This window comes from Oncorhynchus tshawytscha, unplaced genomic scaffold, assembly GCF_018296145.1.
Source record: "Oncorhynchus tshawytscha isolate Ot180627B unplaced genomic scaffold, Otsh_v2.0 Un_contig_388_pilon_pilon, whole genome shotgun sequence".
Taxonomy (NCBI): domain Eukaryota; kingdom Metazoa; phylum Chordata; class Actinopteri; order Salmoniformes; family Salmonidae; genus Oncorhynchus; species Oncorhynchus tshawytscha.
The window spans coordinates 119,149-136,189 of NW_024609827.1; the positions used below are offsets into that span (position 1 = coordinate 119,149).

At 45.8% G+C, this 17,041-nt stretch overlaps 1 protein-coding gene across 1 annotated transcript in view; it reads left to right on the forward strand.

Moving 5' to 3' along the window:
* LOC121846127 (repetitive proline-rich cell wall protein 2-like) overlaps nucleotides 1–16,578 on the forward strand; it is a 57,505-nt gene extending 40,927 nt beyond the window's left edge. Inside the window, exon 3 of the mRNA XM_042319170.1 lies at nucleotides 16,347–16,578. Coding sequence (XP_042175104.1) covers nucleotides 16,347–16,578 — 232 coding nt within the window. The remainder of the gene's footprint in view (nucleotides 1–16,346) is intronic.
* The last annotated feature ends 463 nt before the right edge of the window (nucleotides 16,579–17,041 follow it).

The window sequence follows — 17,041 nt, forward strand, 5'->3', positions numbered from 1 at the left end:
TAGATCGGCCTATGAATATTGCAACAAACAAACAAATGGACGACAGGCTGTAGATCGGCCTGTGAATAATGCAACAAACAAACAAATGGACGACAGGCTGTAGATCGGCCTGTGAATAATGCAACAAACAAACAAATGGACGACAGGCTGTAGATCGGCCTGTGAATAATGCAACAAACAAACAAATGGACGACAGGCTGTAGATCGGCCTGTGAATAATGCAACAAACAAACAAATGGACGACAGGCTGTAGATCGGCCTGTGAATAATGCAACAAACAAACAAATGGACGACAGGCTGTAGATCGGCCTGTGAATAATGCAACAAACAAACAAATGGACAGGCTGTAGACAGCAACAAACAAACAAATGGACGACGTGAATAATGCAACAAACAATCGGCCTAGATGGTGAATAATGCAACAAACAAACAAATGGACGACAGGCTGTAGATCGGCCTGTGAATAATGCAACAAACAAACAAATGGACGACAGGCTGTAGATCGGCCTGTGAATAATGCAACAAACAAACAAAAAAACATGTCAGCAAAACCCTTTAGAAACCTTTTCTAATGGTCGGCTGCTTGGCTAAACAATCAATCAAACGTATTTATACAGCCCCTTTATACATCACCCGATGTCACAAAGTTCTATACAGAAACCCAGCCTAAAACCCCAATCAGCAAGCAATGCAGATGTAGAAGCACAGCCACGATAATAAAGAAAGCAGACACATTGCTGTCACAGTAAGGGTAAGGGTAGCCTATAGAGGAGAGGTTATTTTTGTATCAACTGTCACAGTAAGGGTAAGGGTAGCCTATAGAGGAGAGGTTATTTTTGTATCAACTGTCACAGTAAGGGTAAGGGTAGCCTATAAAGGAGAGGTTATTTTTGTATCAACTGTCACAGTAAGGGTAAGGGTAGCCTATAAAGGAGAGGTTATTTTTGTATCAACTGTCACAGTAAGGGTAAGGGTAGCCTATAGAGGAGAGGTTATTTTTGTATCAACTGTCACAGTAAGGGTAAGGGTAGCCTATAAAGGAGAGGTTATTTTTGTATCAACTGTCACAGTAAGGGTAAGGGTAGCCTATAGAGGAGAGGTTATTTTTGTATCAACTGTCACAGTAAGGGTAAGGGTAGCCTATAGAGGAGAGGTTATTTTTGTATCAACTGTCACAGTAAGGGTAAGGGTAGCCTATAGAGGAGAGGTTATTTTTGTATCAACTGTCACAGTAAGGGTAAGGGTAGCCTATAGAGGAGAGGTTATTTTTGTATCAACTGTCACAGTAAGGGTAAGGGTAGCCTATAGAGGGAGGTTAGGTTTTTTGTATCAACTGTCACAGTAAGGGTAAGGGTAGCCTATAGAGGAGAGGTTATTTTTGTATCAACTGTCAGTAAGGTAAGGGTAAGGGTAGCCTATAAAGGAGAGGTTATTTTTGTATCAACTGTCACAGTAAGGGTAAGGGTAGCCTATAGAGGAGAGGTTAGCCTATAGAGGAGAGGTTTTGTATCAACTGTCACAGTAAGGGTAAGGGTAGCCTATAGAGGAGAGGTTATTTTTGTATCAACTGTCACAGTAAGGTAGTAGAGGGTAGCCTATAAGGGTAGGAGAGGTTATTTTTGTATCAACTGTCACAGTAAGGGTAAGGGTAGCCTATAGAGGAGAGGTTATTTTTGTATCAACTGTCACAGTAAGGGTAAGGGTAGCCTATAGAGGAGAGGTTATTTTTGTATCAACTGTCACAGTAAGGGTAAGGGTAGCCTATAGAGGAGAGGTTATTTTTGTATCAACTGTCACAGTAAGGGTAAGGGTAGCCTATAGTTATTTTTGTATCAAGTCACAGAGAGGTTATTTTTGTATCAACTGTCACAGTAAGGGTAAGGGTAGCCTATAGAGGAGAGGTTATTTTTGTATCAACTGTCACAGTAAGGGTAAGGGTAGCCTATAGAGGAAGTTATTTTTGGTAGCCTATAGAGGAGAGGTTATTTTTGTATCAACTGTCACAGTAAGGGTAAGGGTAGCCTATAGAGGAGAGGTTATTTTTGTATCAACTGTCACAGTAAGGGTAAGGGTAGCCTATAGAGGAGAGGTTATTTTTGTATCAACTGTCACAGTAAGGGTAAGGGTAGCCTATAGAGGAGAGGTTATTTTTGTATCAACTGTCACAGTAAGGGTAAGGGTAGCCTATAGAGGAGAGGTTATTTTTGTATCAACTGTCACAGTAAGGGTAAGGGTAGCCTATAGAGGAGAGGTTATTTTTGTATCAACTGTCACAGTAAGGGTAAGGGTAGCCTATAGAGGAGAGGTTATTTTTGTATCAACTGTCACAGTAAGGGTAAGGGTAGCCTATAGAGGAGAGGTTATTTTTTTATCAAACAAAACAGAAAACAACCAACTGTCACAAGGAAAATAACTTTCTAATTACAAATGTCACCGGATGATGTGATCTCTGGTTTCATGACGGCCGTATAGTCTGCATGGAGAGGTGTTTTAAACACATCTAATATAGTAGCAGGAGCTGGTTACAACAACGTAACAACCTACGTAGATAAACCGTTTTGCTGCTGCCAAACGTTATATTTTAATAAAGCTTTGGTGTTTAAGATTTATTTCAAAGTGGTCTCACGAGGGCAAAGCCTTTATCGATAGTCTTGACTACTTGACGAATGTATTAGGCATTATGGGGGAAAAACAGCCTTCATTGGGAGGAGGGGAGGCAATGCTCGGTTTTTAATCAAATTAAACAAAATGGGCAAATATATATATTTTTTTGTGTTTCTTAATATGAGGTTTACGGGTACAAAAAGCACATCTGTCTTGTACCGTGTGTCTTGTACCATCTGTCTTGTACCGTGTGTCTTGTACCGCGTGTCTTGTACCATCTGTCTTGTACCATCTGTCTTGTACCATCTGTCTTGTACCATGTGTCTTGTACCGTATGTCTTGTACCATGTGTCTTGTACCATGTGTCTTGTACCGTGTGTCTTGTACCATGTGTCTTGTACCATGTGTCTTGTACCATGTGTCTTGTACCGTGTGTCTTGTACCATGTGCATATGGGCGCTGTGTGTCATGGCTGGATAGGCTGGGCTTCCGTTGCTCTGATCACCCCCCACTCCTCAGCAGCTCCTTACCCAGCCTGCCACTGTTCTCTCACTCACTCATTACCGCTCAATAGGACATCATTGGACACACCTGACATAAGCATGAATCACCAGCCTCCAAAAACTCAAAAGGAAAAAAAGAATTCCTGCTGACTCCAGCCAAAGGCAGAGATGATTGGGGGAAAAGACAATTCCTGCTGACTCCAGCCAAAGGCAGAGATGATTGGGGGAAAAGACAATTCCTGCTGACTCCAGCCAAAGGCAGAGATGATTGGGGGAAAAGACAATTCCTGCTGACTCCAGCCAAAGGCAGAGATGATTGGGGGAAAAGACAATTCCTGCTGACTCTGGCCAAAGGCAGAGATGATTGGGGGAAAAGACAATTCCTGCTGACTCCAGCCAAAGGCAGAGATGATTGGAAGAAGGAGGTGACTGAGGACCACATTAACGTCAGACACAGTCAGTGACTGAGGAACACATTTGTTTTCAAACAATGTGCGATACGTTATGCTACCACAAAGTATATTAGAAGCAGATTTTATTAGGAATGTGGAGAGACATGACAGTGTGACAGTCAGTCTGTTGTTATGAGATGTGTGTGTGTGTGTGTGTGTGTGTGTGTGTGTGTGTGTGTGTGTGTGTGTGTGTGTGTGTGTGTGTGTGTGTGTGTGTGTGTGTGTGTGTGTGTGTGTGTGTGTGTGTGTGTGTGTGTGTGTGTGTGTGTGTGTGTGTGTGTGTGTGTGTGTGTGTGTGTGTGTGTGTGTGTGTGTGTGTGTGTGTGTGTGTGTGTGTGTGTGTGCGTGCGTGCGCATGTGAGAGAGAGAGAGAGAGATAGAAAACACTGTATATATATATAATATATATAATATGACATTTGTAATGTCTTTATTGTTTTGAAACTTCTGTATGTGTGATGTTTACTGTTCATTTTTATTGTTTATTTCACTTTATATATTCACTTTATAGATTATCTACCTCACTTGCTTTGGCAATGTTAACACATGTTTCCCATGCCAATAAAGCCCTTGAATTGAATTGAGAGAGAGAGAGAGAGAGAGAGAGAGACAGAGAGAGAGAGACTGAGAGAGAGAGAGAGAGAGAGAGAGAGAGAGAGAGAGAGAGAGAATGACAGTACTAGACACACATGTCAGAACACACGTTGGGGATTGTTGTACAGTAACACACAGATGTGTGTGATTTTCTCTCTGTCTGCCCACTCTCACACACTTCCTGTCCATCTCTGTGAAACAGTCACTGGAACACAGGACTGTTCCATCCAGTCTCCATCCAGTCTCCATCTAGTCTCCATCCAGTCTCCATCCAGTCTCCATCTAGTCTCCATCCAGTCTCCATCCAGTCTCCATCCAGTCTCCACCCAGTCTCCACCCAGTCTCCATCCAGTCTCCACCAAGTCTCCATCCAGTCTCCATCCAGTCTCAACCCAGTCTCCATCCAGTCTCCATCCAGTCTCCACCCAGTCTCCATCCAGTCTCCATCCAGTCTCCACCCAGTCTCCACCCAGTCTCCATCCAGTCTCCATCCAGTCTCCATCCAGTCTCCACCCAGTCTCCATCCAGTCTCCATCTAGTCTCCACCCAGTCTCCATCCAGTCTTCATCCAGTCTCCATTCAGTCTCCATCCAGTCTCCACCCAGTCTCCATCCAGTCTCCATCTAGTCTCCACCCAGTCTCCACCCAGTCTCCATCCAGTCTCCACCCTTCTCCACCCAGTCTCCATCCAGTCTCCATCCAGTCTCCATCCAGTCTCCATCCAGTCTCCATCCAGTCTCCACCCAGTCTCCATCCAGTCTCCACCCAGTCTCCATCCAGTCTCCACCCAGTCTCCATCCAGTCTCCATCCAGTCTCCACCCAGTCTCCACCCAGTCTCCATCCAGTCTCCATCCAGGACAGCAGTGGCTTTACAGAAAGACAGACAGTCAAAATAGACACTGGCACCATACTCTCTCCAACACAACATAAACCAGATAGATTTGCTCGTATTGAAATGGTAAAATTGTAGAACCCAATAGGGGAAACAGTCACACCCCTTTCCACAGTGTCAACACATAGTAAAATTATCTGGATAACTTTCCAAATAGATACCCTGAGAAATGTTAGGCTGAGAGCCAATCTCTCACCCTAATTATCAATACTGTCATAGATTCATCTCAAGTGTCCCGACACTTTTTCAAAGGAGGCAACGGTATGTCCGTGACGCCCAATTACATGTCTCCGTATTAACAAAGCCAGACACAAACATGCACAGAGAGAAACAACCAAACCTCACGAGGAAAAGTCTGTAGCAATGTAAACATGGACATTTTACTTGGCACACGCAAACACACACTAACTGTTTGGTTCCCACCAGTGGGGAGGCTGGGCTGTCATCTCCCAGTGACAAAAAGGAGAGGAATGGGTGGTGGTGATTCATGAAGGAGGACCAGACTTGACCAGAGCGGAGTGTTCTGTCTGCCCGGGTGAGATGCAATGTGCCTGAGGACTGAGTCAAAGCACAGAGAGAGAGAGAAAGAAAGAAAGAAAGAGAGAGAGAGAGAGAGGGTAGAGAGATGGAAAGAAAGAAAGAAAGAAAGAAAGAAAGAAAGAAAGAAAGAAAGAAAGAAAGAGAGAGAGAGAGAGAGAGAGAGAGAGAGAGAGACAGAGAGAGAATACGTTTTTCCCTGAATGCCAGGGTCCTGTCCAGAATGTTTGGGAAATCTAGACATTTGGGAAATCTGGAGAGAGAGGGAAGGAAAGAAAGAAAGACAGAAAGATAGAAATATGGCGAAAGAGAGAGAGAGGGAGAGAGGGAGAGAGAGGAGAGAGAGAGAGAGAGGGAGAGAGAGAGAGAGAGAGAGAGGGAGAGAGAGAGAGAGAGAGAGAGAGAGAGAGAGAGAGAGAGAGAGAGGGAGAGAGAGAGAGAAAGAGAGAGGGAGAGAGAGAGGGAGAGAGAGAGGGAGGGAGAGAGGGAGAGATTACCTACTGTAGAGCTCTGTGTGGTATCACCTACTGTAGAGCTCTGTGTGGTATCACCTACTGTAGAGCTCTGTGTGGTATCACCTACCGTAGAGCTCTGTGTGGTATCACCTACTGTAGAGCTCTGTGTGGTATCACCTACCGTAGAGCTCTGTGTGGTATCACCTACTGTAGAGCTCTGTGTGGTATCACCTACCGTAGAGCTCTGTGTGGTATCACCTACTGTAGAGCTCTGTGTGGTCTGTCGTACTGTAGAGCTCTGTGTGGTATCACCTACTGTAGAGCTCTGTGTGGTATCACCTACTGTAGAGCTCTGTGTGGTCTGTCCTACTGTAGAGCTCTGTGTGGTGTCACCTACTGTAGAGCTCTGTGTGGTCTGTCCTACTGTAGAGCTCTGTGTGGTGTCACCTACTGTAGAGCTCTGTGTGGTATCACCTACTGTAGAGCTCTGTGTGGTCTGTCCTACTGTAGAGCTCTGTGTGGTGTCACCTACTGCAGAGCTCTTTGTGGTATTACCTACTGTAGAGCTCTGTGTGGTATCACCTACCGTAGAGCTCTGTGTGGTATCACCTACTGTAGAGCTCTGTGTGGTATCACCTACTGTAGAGCTCTGTGTGGTATCACCTACTGTAGAGCTCTGTGTGGTATCACCTACTGTAGAGCTCTGTGTGGTATCACCTACTGTAGAGCTCTGTGTGGTATCACCTACCGTAGAGCTCTGTGTGGTATCACTACTGTAGAGCTCTGTGTGGAGTACTGTAGAGCTCTGTGTGGTATCACCTACTGTAGAGCTCTGTGTGGTATCACCTACTGTAGAGCTCTGTGTGGTCTGTCCTACTGTAGAGCTCTGTGTGGTGTCACCTACTGTAGAGCTCTGTGTGGTCTGTCCTACTGTAGAGCTCTGTGTGGTGTCACCTACTGTAGAGCTCTGTGTGGTATCACCTACTGTAGAGCTCTGTGTGGTCTGTCCTACTGTAGAGCTCTGTGTGGTGTCACCTACTGCAGAGTGGTATTACCTACTGTAGAGCTCTGTGTGGTATCACCTACTGTAGAGCTCTGTGTGGTATCACCTACTGTAGAGCTCTGTGTGGTATCACCTACTGTAGAGCTCTGTGTGGTATCACCTACTGTAGAGCTCTGTGTGGTATCACCTACTGTAGAGCTCTGTGTGGTATCAGCTACTGTAGAGCTCTGTGTGGTATCACCTACTGTAGAGCTCTGTGTGGTATCACCTACTGTAGAGCTCTGTGTGGTATCACCTACTGTAGAGCTCTGTGTGGTGTCACCTACCGTAGAGCTCTGTGTGGTATCACCTACTGTAGAGCTCTGTGTGGTATCACCTACCGTAGAGCTCTGTGTGGTATCACCTACTGTAGAGCTCTGTGTGGTATCACCTACCGTAGAGCTCTGTGTGGTATCACCTACTGTAGAGCTCTGTGTGGTCTGTCGTACTGTAGAGCTCTGTGTGGTATCACCTACTGTAGAGCTCTGTGTGGTATCACCTACTGTAGAGCTCTGTGTGGTCTGTCCTACTGTAGAGCTCTGTGTGGTGACTGTAGAGCTCTGTGTGGTCTGTCCTACTGTAGAGCTCTGTGTGGTGTCACCTACTGTAGAGCTCTGTGTGGTATCACCTACTGTAGAGCTCTGTGTGGTCTGTCCTACTGTAGAGCTCTGTGTGGTGTCACCTACTGCAGAGCTCTTTGTGGTATTACCTACTGTAGAGCTCTGTGTGGTGTCACCTACTGTAGAGCTCTGTGTGGTCTGTCCTACTGTAGAGCTCTGTGTGGTGTCACCTACTGTAGAGCTCTGTGTGGTCTGTCCTACTGTAGAGCTCTGTGTGGTGTCACCTACTGTAGAGCTCTGTGTGGTATCACCTACTGTAGAGCTCTGTGTGGTCTGTCCTACTGTAGAGCTCTGTGTGGTGTCACCTACTGCAGAGCTCTTTGTGGTATTACCTACTGTAGAGCTCTGTGTGGTATCACCTACCGTAGAGCTCTGTGTGGTATCACCTACTGTAGAGCTCTGTGTGGTATCACCTACTGTAGAGCTCTGTGTGGTATCACCTACTGTAGAGCTCTGTGTGGTATCACCTACTGTAGAGCTCTGTGTGGTATCAGCTACTGTAGAGCTCTGTGTGGTATCACCTACTGTAGAGCTCTGTGTGGTATCACCTACTGTAGAGCTCTGTGTGGTATCACCTACTGTAGAGCTCTGTGTGGTGTCACCTACTGTAGAGCTCTGTGTGGTATCTTATATTTTCACACACACACACACACACACACGTACACACACAAACACACACAAACTCACACACACACACACAAACACACACGTACACACACCAGCTGCCTCTGATTAGCCTCCAAGCCTCTGGTCTGTTACAGTTTTTTCCAATTGCTAACACACTAAAATGACATGCACAGCACAATTATTTAAACTGACACACAGAGAGCAAAACCTGTTCTCTCATCTCCAAAAGTCTAAACACATTTTCTGCTTCACACACATTTTGCAATTCTAAATGGCACTTTTTAAATGCACTGCACGTGGTTCTCTGCATAAGACACAACAATCTGACATAAAGTCACATGTTAGCCATTTCAAAACACTGCCATTCAAAATGACACGACATGAGCTAATTGGCCAATACATGTGCCACCTGGCCAAACACCTCAATGGTTCATTGTTACCACTTCAATCAGGAAGTAAGCACCATGAAAAGACCACAGATGAGCACCTTTTGTTTTACAACAACAATGGAAGCCGTTGCAGAGAGAGGAAGAGGAAGAGGGAGGGTGAGAATGAGAGGGGGAGGAAGAGTGAGAGGTATGGGTAGAGCTGGTAGAGGAGTTCATGGCCAAAGAAGACAACAACTTTCAAATGAAATCAGAGCAACCTTAGTTGATCATGTCATCAACCATGGGCTGACAATGTGAGGGGCTGGACAGAGAGTGAAATCAGAGCAACCTTAGTTGATCATGTCATCAACCATGGGCTGACAATGCGAGAGGTTGGACAGAGAGTGAAATCAGAGCAACCTTAGTTGATCATGTCATCTACCATGGGCTGACAATGCGAGAGGCTGGACAGAGAGTGAAATCAGAGCAACCTTAGTTGATCATGTCATCTACCATGGGCTGACAATGCGAGAGGCTGGACAGAGAGTGAAATCAGAGCAACCTTAGTTGATCATGTCATCAACCATGGGCTGACAATGCGAGAGGCTGGACAGAGAGTGAAATCAGAAGCAACCTTAGTTGATCATGTCATCTACCATGGCCTGACAATGCGAGAGGTTGGACAGAGAGCGCAGCCCAACTTGAGCCGTTTTACTGTCGCCTGTGTCATCCGGACATTTAGACTGGAGTACAGGTATGTAACCAACATTTCTTTCACACTATGTAGTACACCCCATGTCATAGTGTATCAGTTGGGTGACACCTGTTTACTTTATGAATGGCCATTCACTAACTGCACAAATTTCCTGTAGAATTTACTCTACTGTGGGGGAAATATCTTTAGGCTGCATTGTCCAAGCCCTATATTTTTGTTTGTTTGTTTTTCTAAAGGACTGAGAGACGCAACCATGGTGAAGGAAGGGGCCAACCATGGTGGAGGAAGGGGCCAAATGTTCACCGGGATACAGGAAGCTGCCATTGTAAACTTGGTTTCGGAAAATAATGAAATCAGCTGACGAGAAATTCAAAGCCACATCATCCAAGACAACACCATATTCAACCACATTCAACGAGTCAGTCTGTCCACATTGGCTCGCATTCTCAAGCGAAACCAAATCAGAATGAAACAACTTTATAAGGTGCCGTTTGAGAGAAACTCTCAAAGAAACAAAGAGGACAGACGAGCATATGTGGATGTAAGTACAATATTGACTGCAGTACACTACACGCAACATTGTTTCCCAGTGTACTGGATAACACCATATTGACTGCTTTTGTTCTTTGTTTTCAGGGAGTACTGGAAATGGATGCTCATGCAATCCCACATGAGTTCATCTTTATAGATGAGGCTGGGTTCAACCTAGCAGAGACCAGAAGAAGTGGGAGAAACGTCATTGGCCACAGAGCCATTATAGATGTTCCTGGCCAACGTGGTGGGAACATCACTCTGTGCGCTGCCATCTCCAATACGCATGGTGTCCTCCACCGTCATGGCAACCTTGGACCATACAACACAGCCCATATTCTTACATTTCTGGACAGACTCCACAACATTCTCATACCACCAGAGTGTATGAATGATGCAGACCATCAAAGAACCCGGTACATTGTAGTATGGGACAACGTGAGCTTTCATTGTGCAGCCCCAGTCCAAAACTGGTTTGCTGACCACCCACCATTTCTCGTGCAATACCTCCCTCCATACTCACCATTTCTGAACCCCATAGAAGAGTTATTTTCGGCACGGCGGTGGAAGGTATACGACCGGCAGCCCTTTGTGCGCAGGCCTCTTGTGCAGGCTATGGAAGAGGCATGTGATGAGATTGATGTGGGTGCGATTCAGGGATGGATAAGGCACTTCTTCCCTCGATGTCTGGCAAGGGAAGATATTGCCTGTGATGTGGACGAGGCGTTGAGGCCAGACCCAGCTGTGATGTGGACGAGGCGTTGTGGCCAGACCCAGCTGTGATGTGGACGAGGCGTTGTGGCCAGACCCAGCTGTGATGTGGACGAGGCGTTGTGGCCAGACCCAGCTGTGATGTGGACGAGGCGTTGAGGCCAGACCCAGCTGTGATGTGGACGAGGCGTTGTGGCCAGACCCAGCTGTGATGTGGACGAGGCGTTGTGGCCAGACCCAGCTGTGATGTGGACGAGGCGTTGTGGCCAGACCCAGCTGTGATGTGGACGAGGCGTTGTGGCCAGACCCAGCTGTGATGTGGACGAGGCGTTGTGGCCAGACCCAGCTGTGATGTGGACGAGGCGTTGTGGCCAGACCCAGCTGTGATGTGGACGAGGCGTTGTGGCCAGACCCAGCTGTGATGTGGACGAGGCGTTGTGGCCAGACCCAGCTGTGATGTGGACGAGGCGTTGTGGCCAGACCCAGCTGTGATGTGGACGAGGCGTTGTGGCCAGACCCAGCTGTGATGTGGACGAGGCGTTGTGGCCAGACCCAGCTGTGATGTGGACGAGGCGTTGTGGCCAGACCCAGCTGTGATGTGGACGAGGCGTTGTGGCCAGACCCAGCTGTGATGTGGACGAGGCGTTGTGGCCAGACCCAGCTGTGATGTGGACGAGGCATTGTGGCCAGACCCAGCTGTGCGGCAAGAATAATTTTTCTTGACTTTTTTTCTAAAGATTTTTCCGCAATTTTCTTTTTCAGTTTACTGTTTTTTTGTGAGCATATTTTTGTTCAGTCCAATGTAAATATATCTGCTGTGCATATGTTGCACTGACTTGTTTGGTGATTTTTTTAAATATATAAACTGTTTCAACAGCATGTGTGTGTATCTGCAAATATTTCTGTGTATCTGAAGATTTTCAACAATTTGAACTATTTAAGTATTATGGCAAAGCATCCTAAAGATGAGAATGCTTTTCATTATACCCAACAGTGTGTAGTTGGTTAGACAAAAATCTGGTAATATGAATGAAGTGTCCGCCATTTCGTGCAAACATTTGCTTTTGATAATGCTATCTGTAGTTTTGGTTGCAGTGCTTCATTTTGCAGGATATAGGAGGTATTTTGCAGTTTGGGTGTGTGGTTTTGTGAATTGTGTTACACCTAGTTTGGGAAAAACTGTAGTATGGTAAGAGTATCTCAGGTCATCTCAGGCCTAAACAGATCTCTCCATTAAAACAGTAGAATTACAAAGACATCCCAGGCGTCCAAGGCATAAGAAGAATGGATGGATGTCCAGAACAGAGCTAGCCTGGTCCCGGATCTGTTTGTGTTGTCTTGCAAACTCCCATGGTCATTGTTGTGATAAAGAAATCTTGGACCAGGCTAGAGTAGAGCTTGTCTTTTGTGGAAACTAGGTGTCCAGCTTGCAGGCAAGGCAATGTAATGCTTAATTTAAATATAGTTATTTTTGAAATATGATTGGCAACAACTTTCATAGGTCTTGTGAAATGTTCCAATGCTCTTTGATCTGAGAGAAGGTTCATGAGTCCTGGTTGATAGACTGGTGTTGATAAGACCTCTGGGAGAAGGTTCATGAGTCCTGGTTGATAGACTGGTGTTGATAAGACCTCTGGGAGAAGGTTCATGAGTCCTGGTTGATAGACTGGTGTTGATAAGACCTCTGGGAGAAGGTTCATGAGTCCTGGTTGATAGACTGGTGTTGATAAGACCTCTGGGAGAAGGTTCATGAGTCCTGGTTGATAGACTGGTGTTGATAAGACCTCTGGGAGAAGGTTCATGAGTCCTGGTTGATAGACTGGTGTTGATAAGACCTCTGGGAGAAGGTTCATGAGTCCTGGTTGATAGACTGGTGTTGATAAAACCTCTGGGAGAAGGTTCATGAGTCCTGGTTGATAGACTGGTGTTGATAAGACCTCTGGGAGAAGGTTCATGAGTCCTGGTTGATAGACTGGTGTTGATAAGACCTCTGGGAGAAGGTTCATGAGTCCTGGTTGAAAGACTGGTGTTGATAAGACCTCTGGGAGAAGGTTCATGAGTCCTGGTTGATAGACTGGTGTTGATAAGACCTCTGGGAGAAGGTTCATGAGTCCTGGTTGATAGACTGGTGTTGATAAGACCTCTGGGAGAAGGTTCATGAGTCCTGGTTGATAGACTGGTGTTGATAAAACCTCTGGGAGAAGGTTCATGAGTCCTGGTTGATAGACTGGTGTTGATAAGACCTCTGGGAGAAGGTTCATGAGTCCTGGTTGATAGACTGGTGATAAGACCTCTGGGAGAAGGTTCATGAGTCCTGGTTGAAAGACTGGTGTTGATAAGACCTCTGGGAGAAGGTTCATGAGTCCTGGTTGATAGACTGGTGTTGATAAGACCTCTGGGAGAAGGTTCATGAGTCCTGGTTGATAGACTGGTGTTGATAAGACCTCTGGGAGAAGGTTCATGAGTCCTGGTTGATAGACTGGTGTTGATAAGACCTCTGGGAGAAGATTCATGAGTCCTGGTTGATAGACTGGTGTTGATAAAACCTCTGGAAGAAGGTTCATGAGTCCTGGTTGATAGACTGGTGTTGATAAGTCCTCTGGGAGAAGGTTCATGAGTCCTGGTTGATAGACTGGTGTTGATAAGACCTCTGGGAAGAGGTTCATGAGTCCTGGTTGATAGACTGGTGTTGATAAGACCTCTGGGAGAAGGTTCATGAGTCCTGGTTGATAGACTGGTGTTGATAAGACCTCTGGGAAGAGGTTCATGAGTCCTGGTTGATAGACTGGTGTTGATAAGACCTCTGGGAGAAGGTTCATGAGTCCTGGTTGATATATTGGTGTTGATAAGACCTCTGGGAGAAGGTTCATGAGTCCTGGTTGATAGACTGGTGTTGATAAGACCTCTGGGAGAAGGTTCATGAGTCCTGGTTGATAGACTGGTGTTGATAAGACCTCTGGGAGAAGGTTCATGAGTCCTGGTTGATAGACTGGTGTTGATAAGACCTCTGGGAGAAGGTTCATGAGTCCTGGTTGATAGACTGGTGTTGATAAGACCTCTGGGAGAAGGTTCATGAGTCCTGGTTGATAGACTGGTGTTGATAAGACCTCTGGGAGAAGGTTCATGAGTCCTGGTTGATAGACTGGTGTTGATAAGACCTCTGGGAGAAGGTTCATGAGTCCTGGTTGATAGACTGGTGTTGATAAGACCTCTGGGAGAAGGTTCATGAGTCCTGGTTGATAGACTGGTGTTGATAAGACCTCTGGGAGAAGGTTTATGAGTCCTGGTTGATATATTGGTGTTTGTTAGTGCATAAAAACAGCAGTATGACACAACAATTAGCAGCCTGACCATAGCACTTACCACTGACAAGGCCATTCTGAATAGCATAATTAATCTCACTTCTCATAACCTCACTTGTCATAACCTCACTGGTCATAACCTCACTTCTCATAACCTCATAACATCCCTTCTCATAACCTCATAATCTCACTTCTCATAACCTCACTTGTCATAACCTCACTGGTCATAACCTCACTTCTCATAACCTCATAACTCACTTCTCATAACCTCATAACCTCACTGGTCATAACCTCACTTGTCATAACCTCATAACCTCACTGCTCATAACCTCATAACCTCACTTCTCATAACCTCACTTGTCATAACCTCACTGGTCATAACCTCACTTCTCATAACCTCACTTCTCATAACCTCACTGGTCATAACCTCATAACCTCACTTCTCATAACCTCATAACCTCACTGGTCATAACCTCACTTGTCATAACCTCATAACCTCACTGGTCATAATCTCACTTCAGATAACCTCACTTCAGATTCATACCTACAGGTTCATACATATGTGAGACTTGGGGTGGCAGGGTAGCCTAGTGGTTAGAGCGTTGGACTAGTAACCAGAAAGTTCAAATCCCCGAGCTGACAAGGTACAAATCTGTTGTTCTGCCCCTGAACAGGCAGTTAACCCACTGTTTCTAGGCCGTCATTGAAAATAAGAATTTGTTCTTAACTGACTTTACTAGTAAAATAAAAAATATGGTGTCGATGAAAGGTCAACCTATGATCATCACAGAGGCCTGGAGTTGATGAAAGGTCAACCTATGATCATCACAGAGGCCTGGAGTTGATGAAAGGTCAACCTATGACATCACAGAGGCCTGGAGTTGATGAAAGGTCAACCTATGATCATCACAGAGGCCTGGAGTTGATGAAAGGTCAACCTATGATCATCACAGAGGACTGGAGTTGATGAAAGGTCAACCTATGATCATCACAGAGGCCTGGAGTTGATGAAAGGTCGATCTTTGACCTTTTTGATGATTAAAAGTGAAAAGGATGACAGTCTGACAGAAAATGACTGACTGAGGTTGTCTGATAAGAAGTGACTGACTGAGGTTGACTGACAGGAAGTGACTGACTGAGGTTGTCTGACAGGAAGTGACTGACTGAGGTTGTCTGATAAGAAGTGACTGACTGAGGTTGTCTGACAAGAAGTGACTGACTGAGGTTGACTGACAGGAAGTGACTGACTGAGGTTGTCTGACAGGAAGTGACTGACTAAGGTTGTCTGACAAGAAGTGACTGACTGAGGTTGACAGACAGAAATTGGCTGACTGAGGTTGTCTGACAGGAAGTGACTGACTGAGGTTGTCTGACAAGAAGTGACTGACTGAGGTTGTCTGACAAGAAGTGACTGACTGAGATTGACTGACAGGAAGTGACTGACTGAGGTTGACTGACAGGAAATGACTGACTGAGGTTGATACTCATTGGAGCCAAGTATCCTGGTCCCAGATTTGTTGGTGCCGTCTTGTCAAATGACCAATAGGAGTTGACAAGGCAGCATAAACAGATCTGAGATCAGGCTTGCCAATCCTAAACACTCGTTAACCTTATATCGTGTGAACTTCTGTGAACTTTTGTCCAGCTACAATACATGTAGGAAACTTGGACATGAAGTTTGGCCTATCGTCTCCATGCTCTGACAATTATTCTACGAAAATTATTAAAATGTGTCGTTATGCAATCACGTTTTTGTGTTGCGGTCTTCATGTGAGTTGAATTTGTTTAACACCACAATACAGGGAAAATAGGAAAAGAGAGCGAGAGGGAGGGAGAGAGAGAGAGAGAGAGAGAGAGAGAGAGAGAGAGTAGGAGAGAGAAAAATATATATTTTATTTCATATGCTTCAGATCCCATGCCCAGTCTTTTCAAAATTACTTTTGGTGTTTTACACTTGTGTTCCTGGGCCGGGTACAGCAGGTTCCATAACGGTTCTGGTACATTGATGCTATCTTAAGTCCAAATAGCTGTCTTGGCTAAGAATACAAAAACTAAATCTCACAATAGCAACAGCTACATCAAAGCAATATAATTACATTTATTGATTGCAGTCTGGATAGGAGATAAATAATCAGGAATTTCAGAGGAGAGAAAGGGTCAAAAACACTCATTCTTCACCTGAGCAAACATCCAGAAAATCACCTGAGGTTCCTTCAGTCAGATTTCGCTGTACAATAGACATTGTTAACTCCATATATGCATATGTACAGGACAGTACAATACATCTATACCTACGGGGAACTTTGAGGCTGGACCTTGGTTAAAAGTAGCACGCTGTCGCTCTTCTCATACATTTTCTATTTAGAACATTTACAACTCTGGGCCCCTGAAGACGGGGAAGAGGGAAGCCGGTGAAGAGGAAGCCGGTGAAGCGGAAGCCGGTGAAGGGGAAGCCGGTGAAGAGGAAGCCGGTGAAGGGGAAGCCGGTGAAGGGGAAGCCGGTGAAGGGGAAGCCGGTGAAGAGGAAGCCGGTGAAGAGGAAGCCGGTGAAGGGGAAGCCGGTGAAGGGGAAGCCGGTGAAGAGGAAGCCGGTGAAGATGAAGCCGGTGAAAGGAAGCCGGTGAAAAGGAAGCCGGTGAAGAGGAAGCCGGTGAAGAGGAAGCCGGTGAAGAGGAAGCCGGTGAAAAGGAAGCCGGTGAAAAGGAAGACGGTGAAGAGGAAGCCGGTGAAGGGGAAGCCGGTGAAGGGGAAGCCGGTGAAGAGGAAGCCGGTGAAGGGAAGCCGGTGAAGAGGAAGCCGGTGTAGAGGAAGCCGGTGAAGGGGAAGCCGGTGAAGGGGAAGCCAGTGAAGAGGGAGCCGGTGAAGAGGAGGTCGGTGAAGAGGAAGCCAGTGTAGAGGAAGCCGGTGAAGAGGGAAGCCGGTGAAGAGGAATTTTCAGAGGCTCTCGCCTCCCCAGTCTTAATCTCTCCTGTATGTCTGTGACTTACTGAACTCAAAGAACTGTTTATTTGACTTCCTGACTCTGTTTGCTAAGGCCCTCAGGCTCCCGTGCAGGTCACTGAATGAGTCTATATGGTCAGAGATACC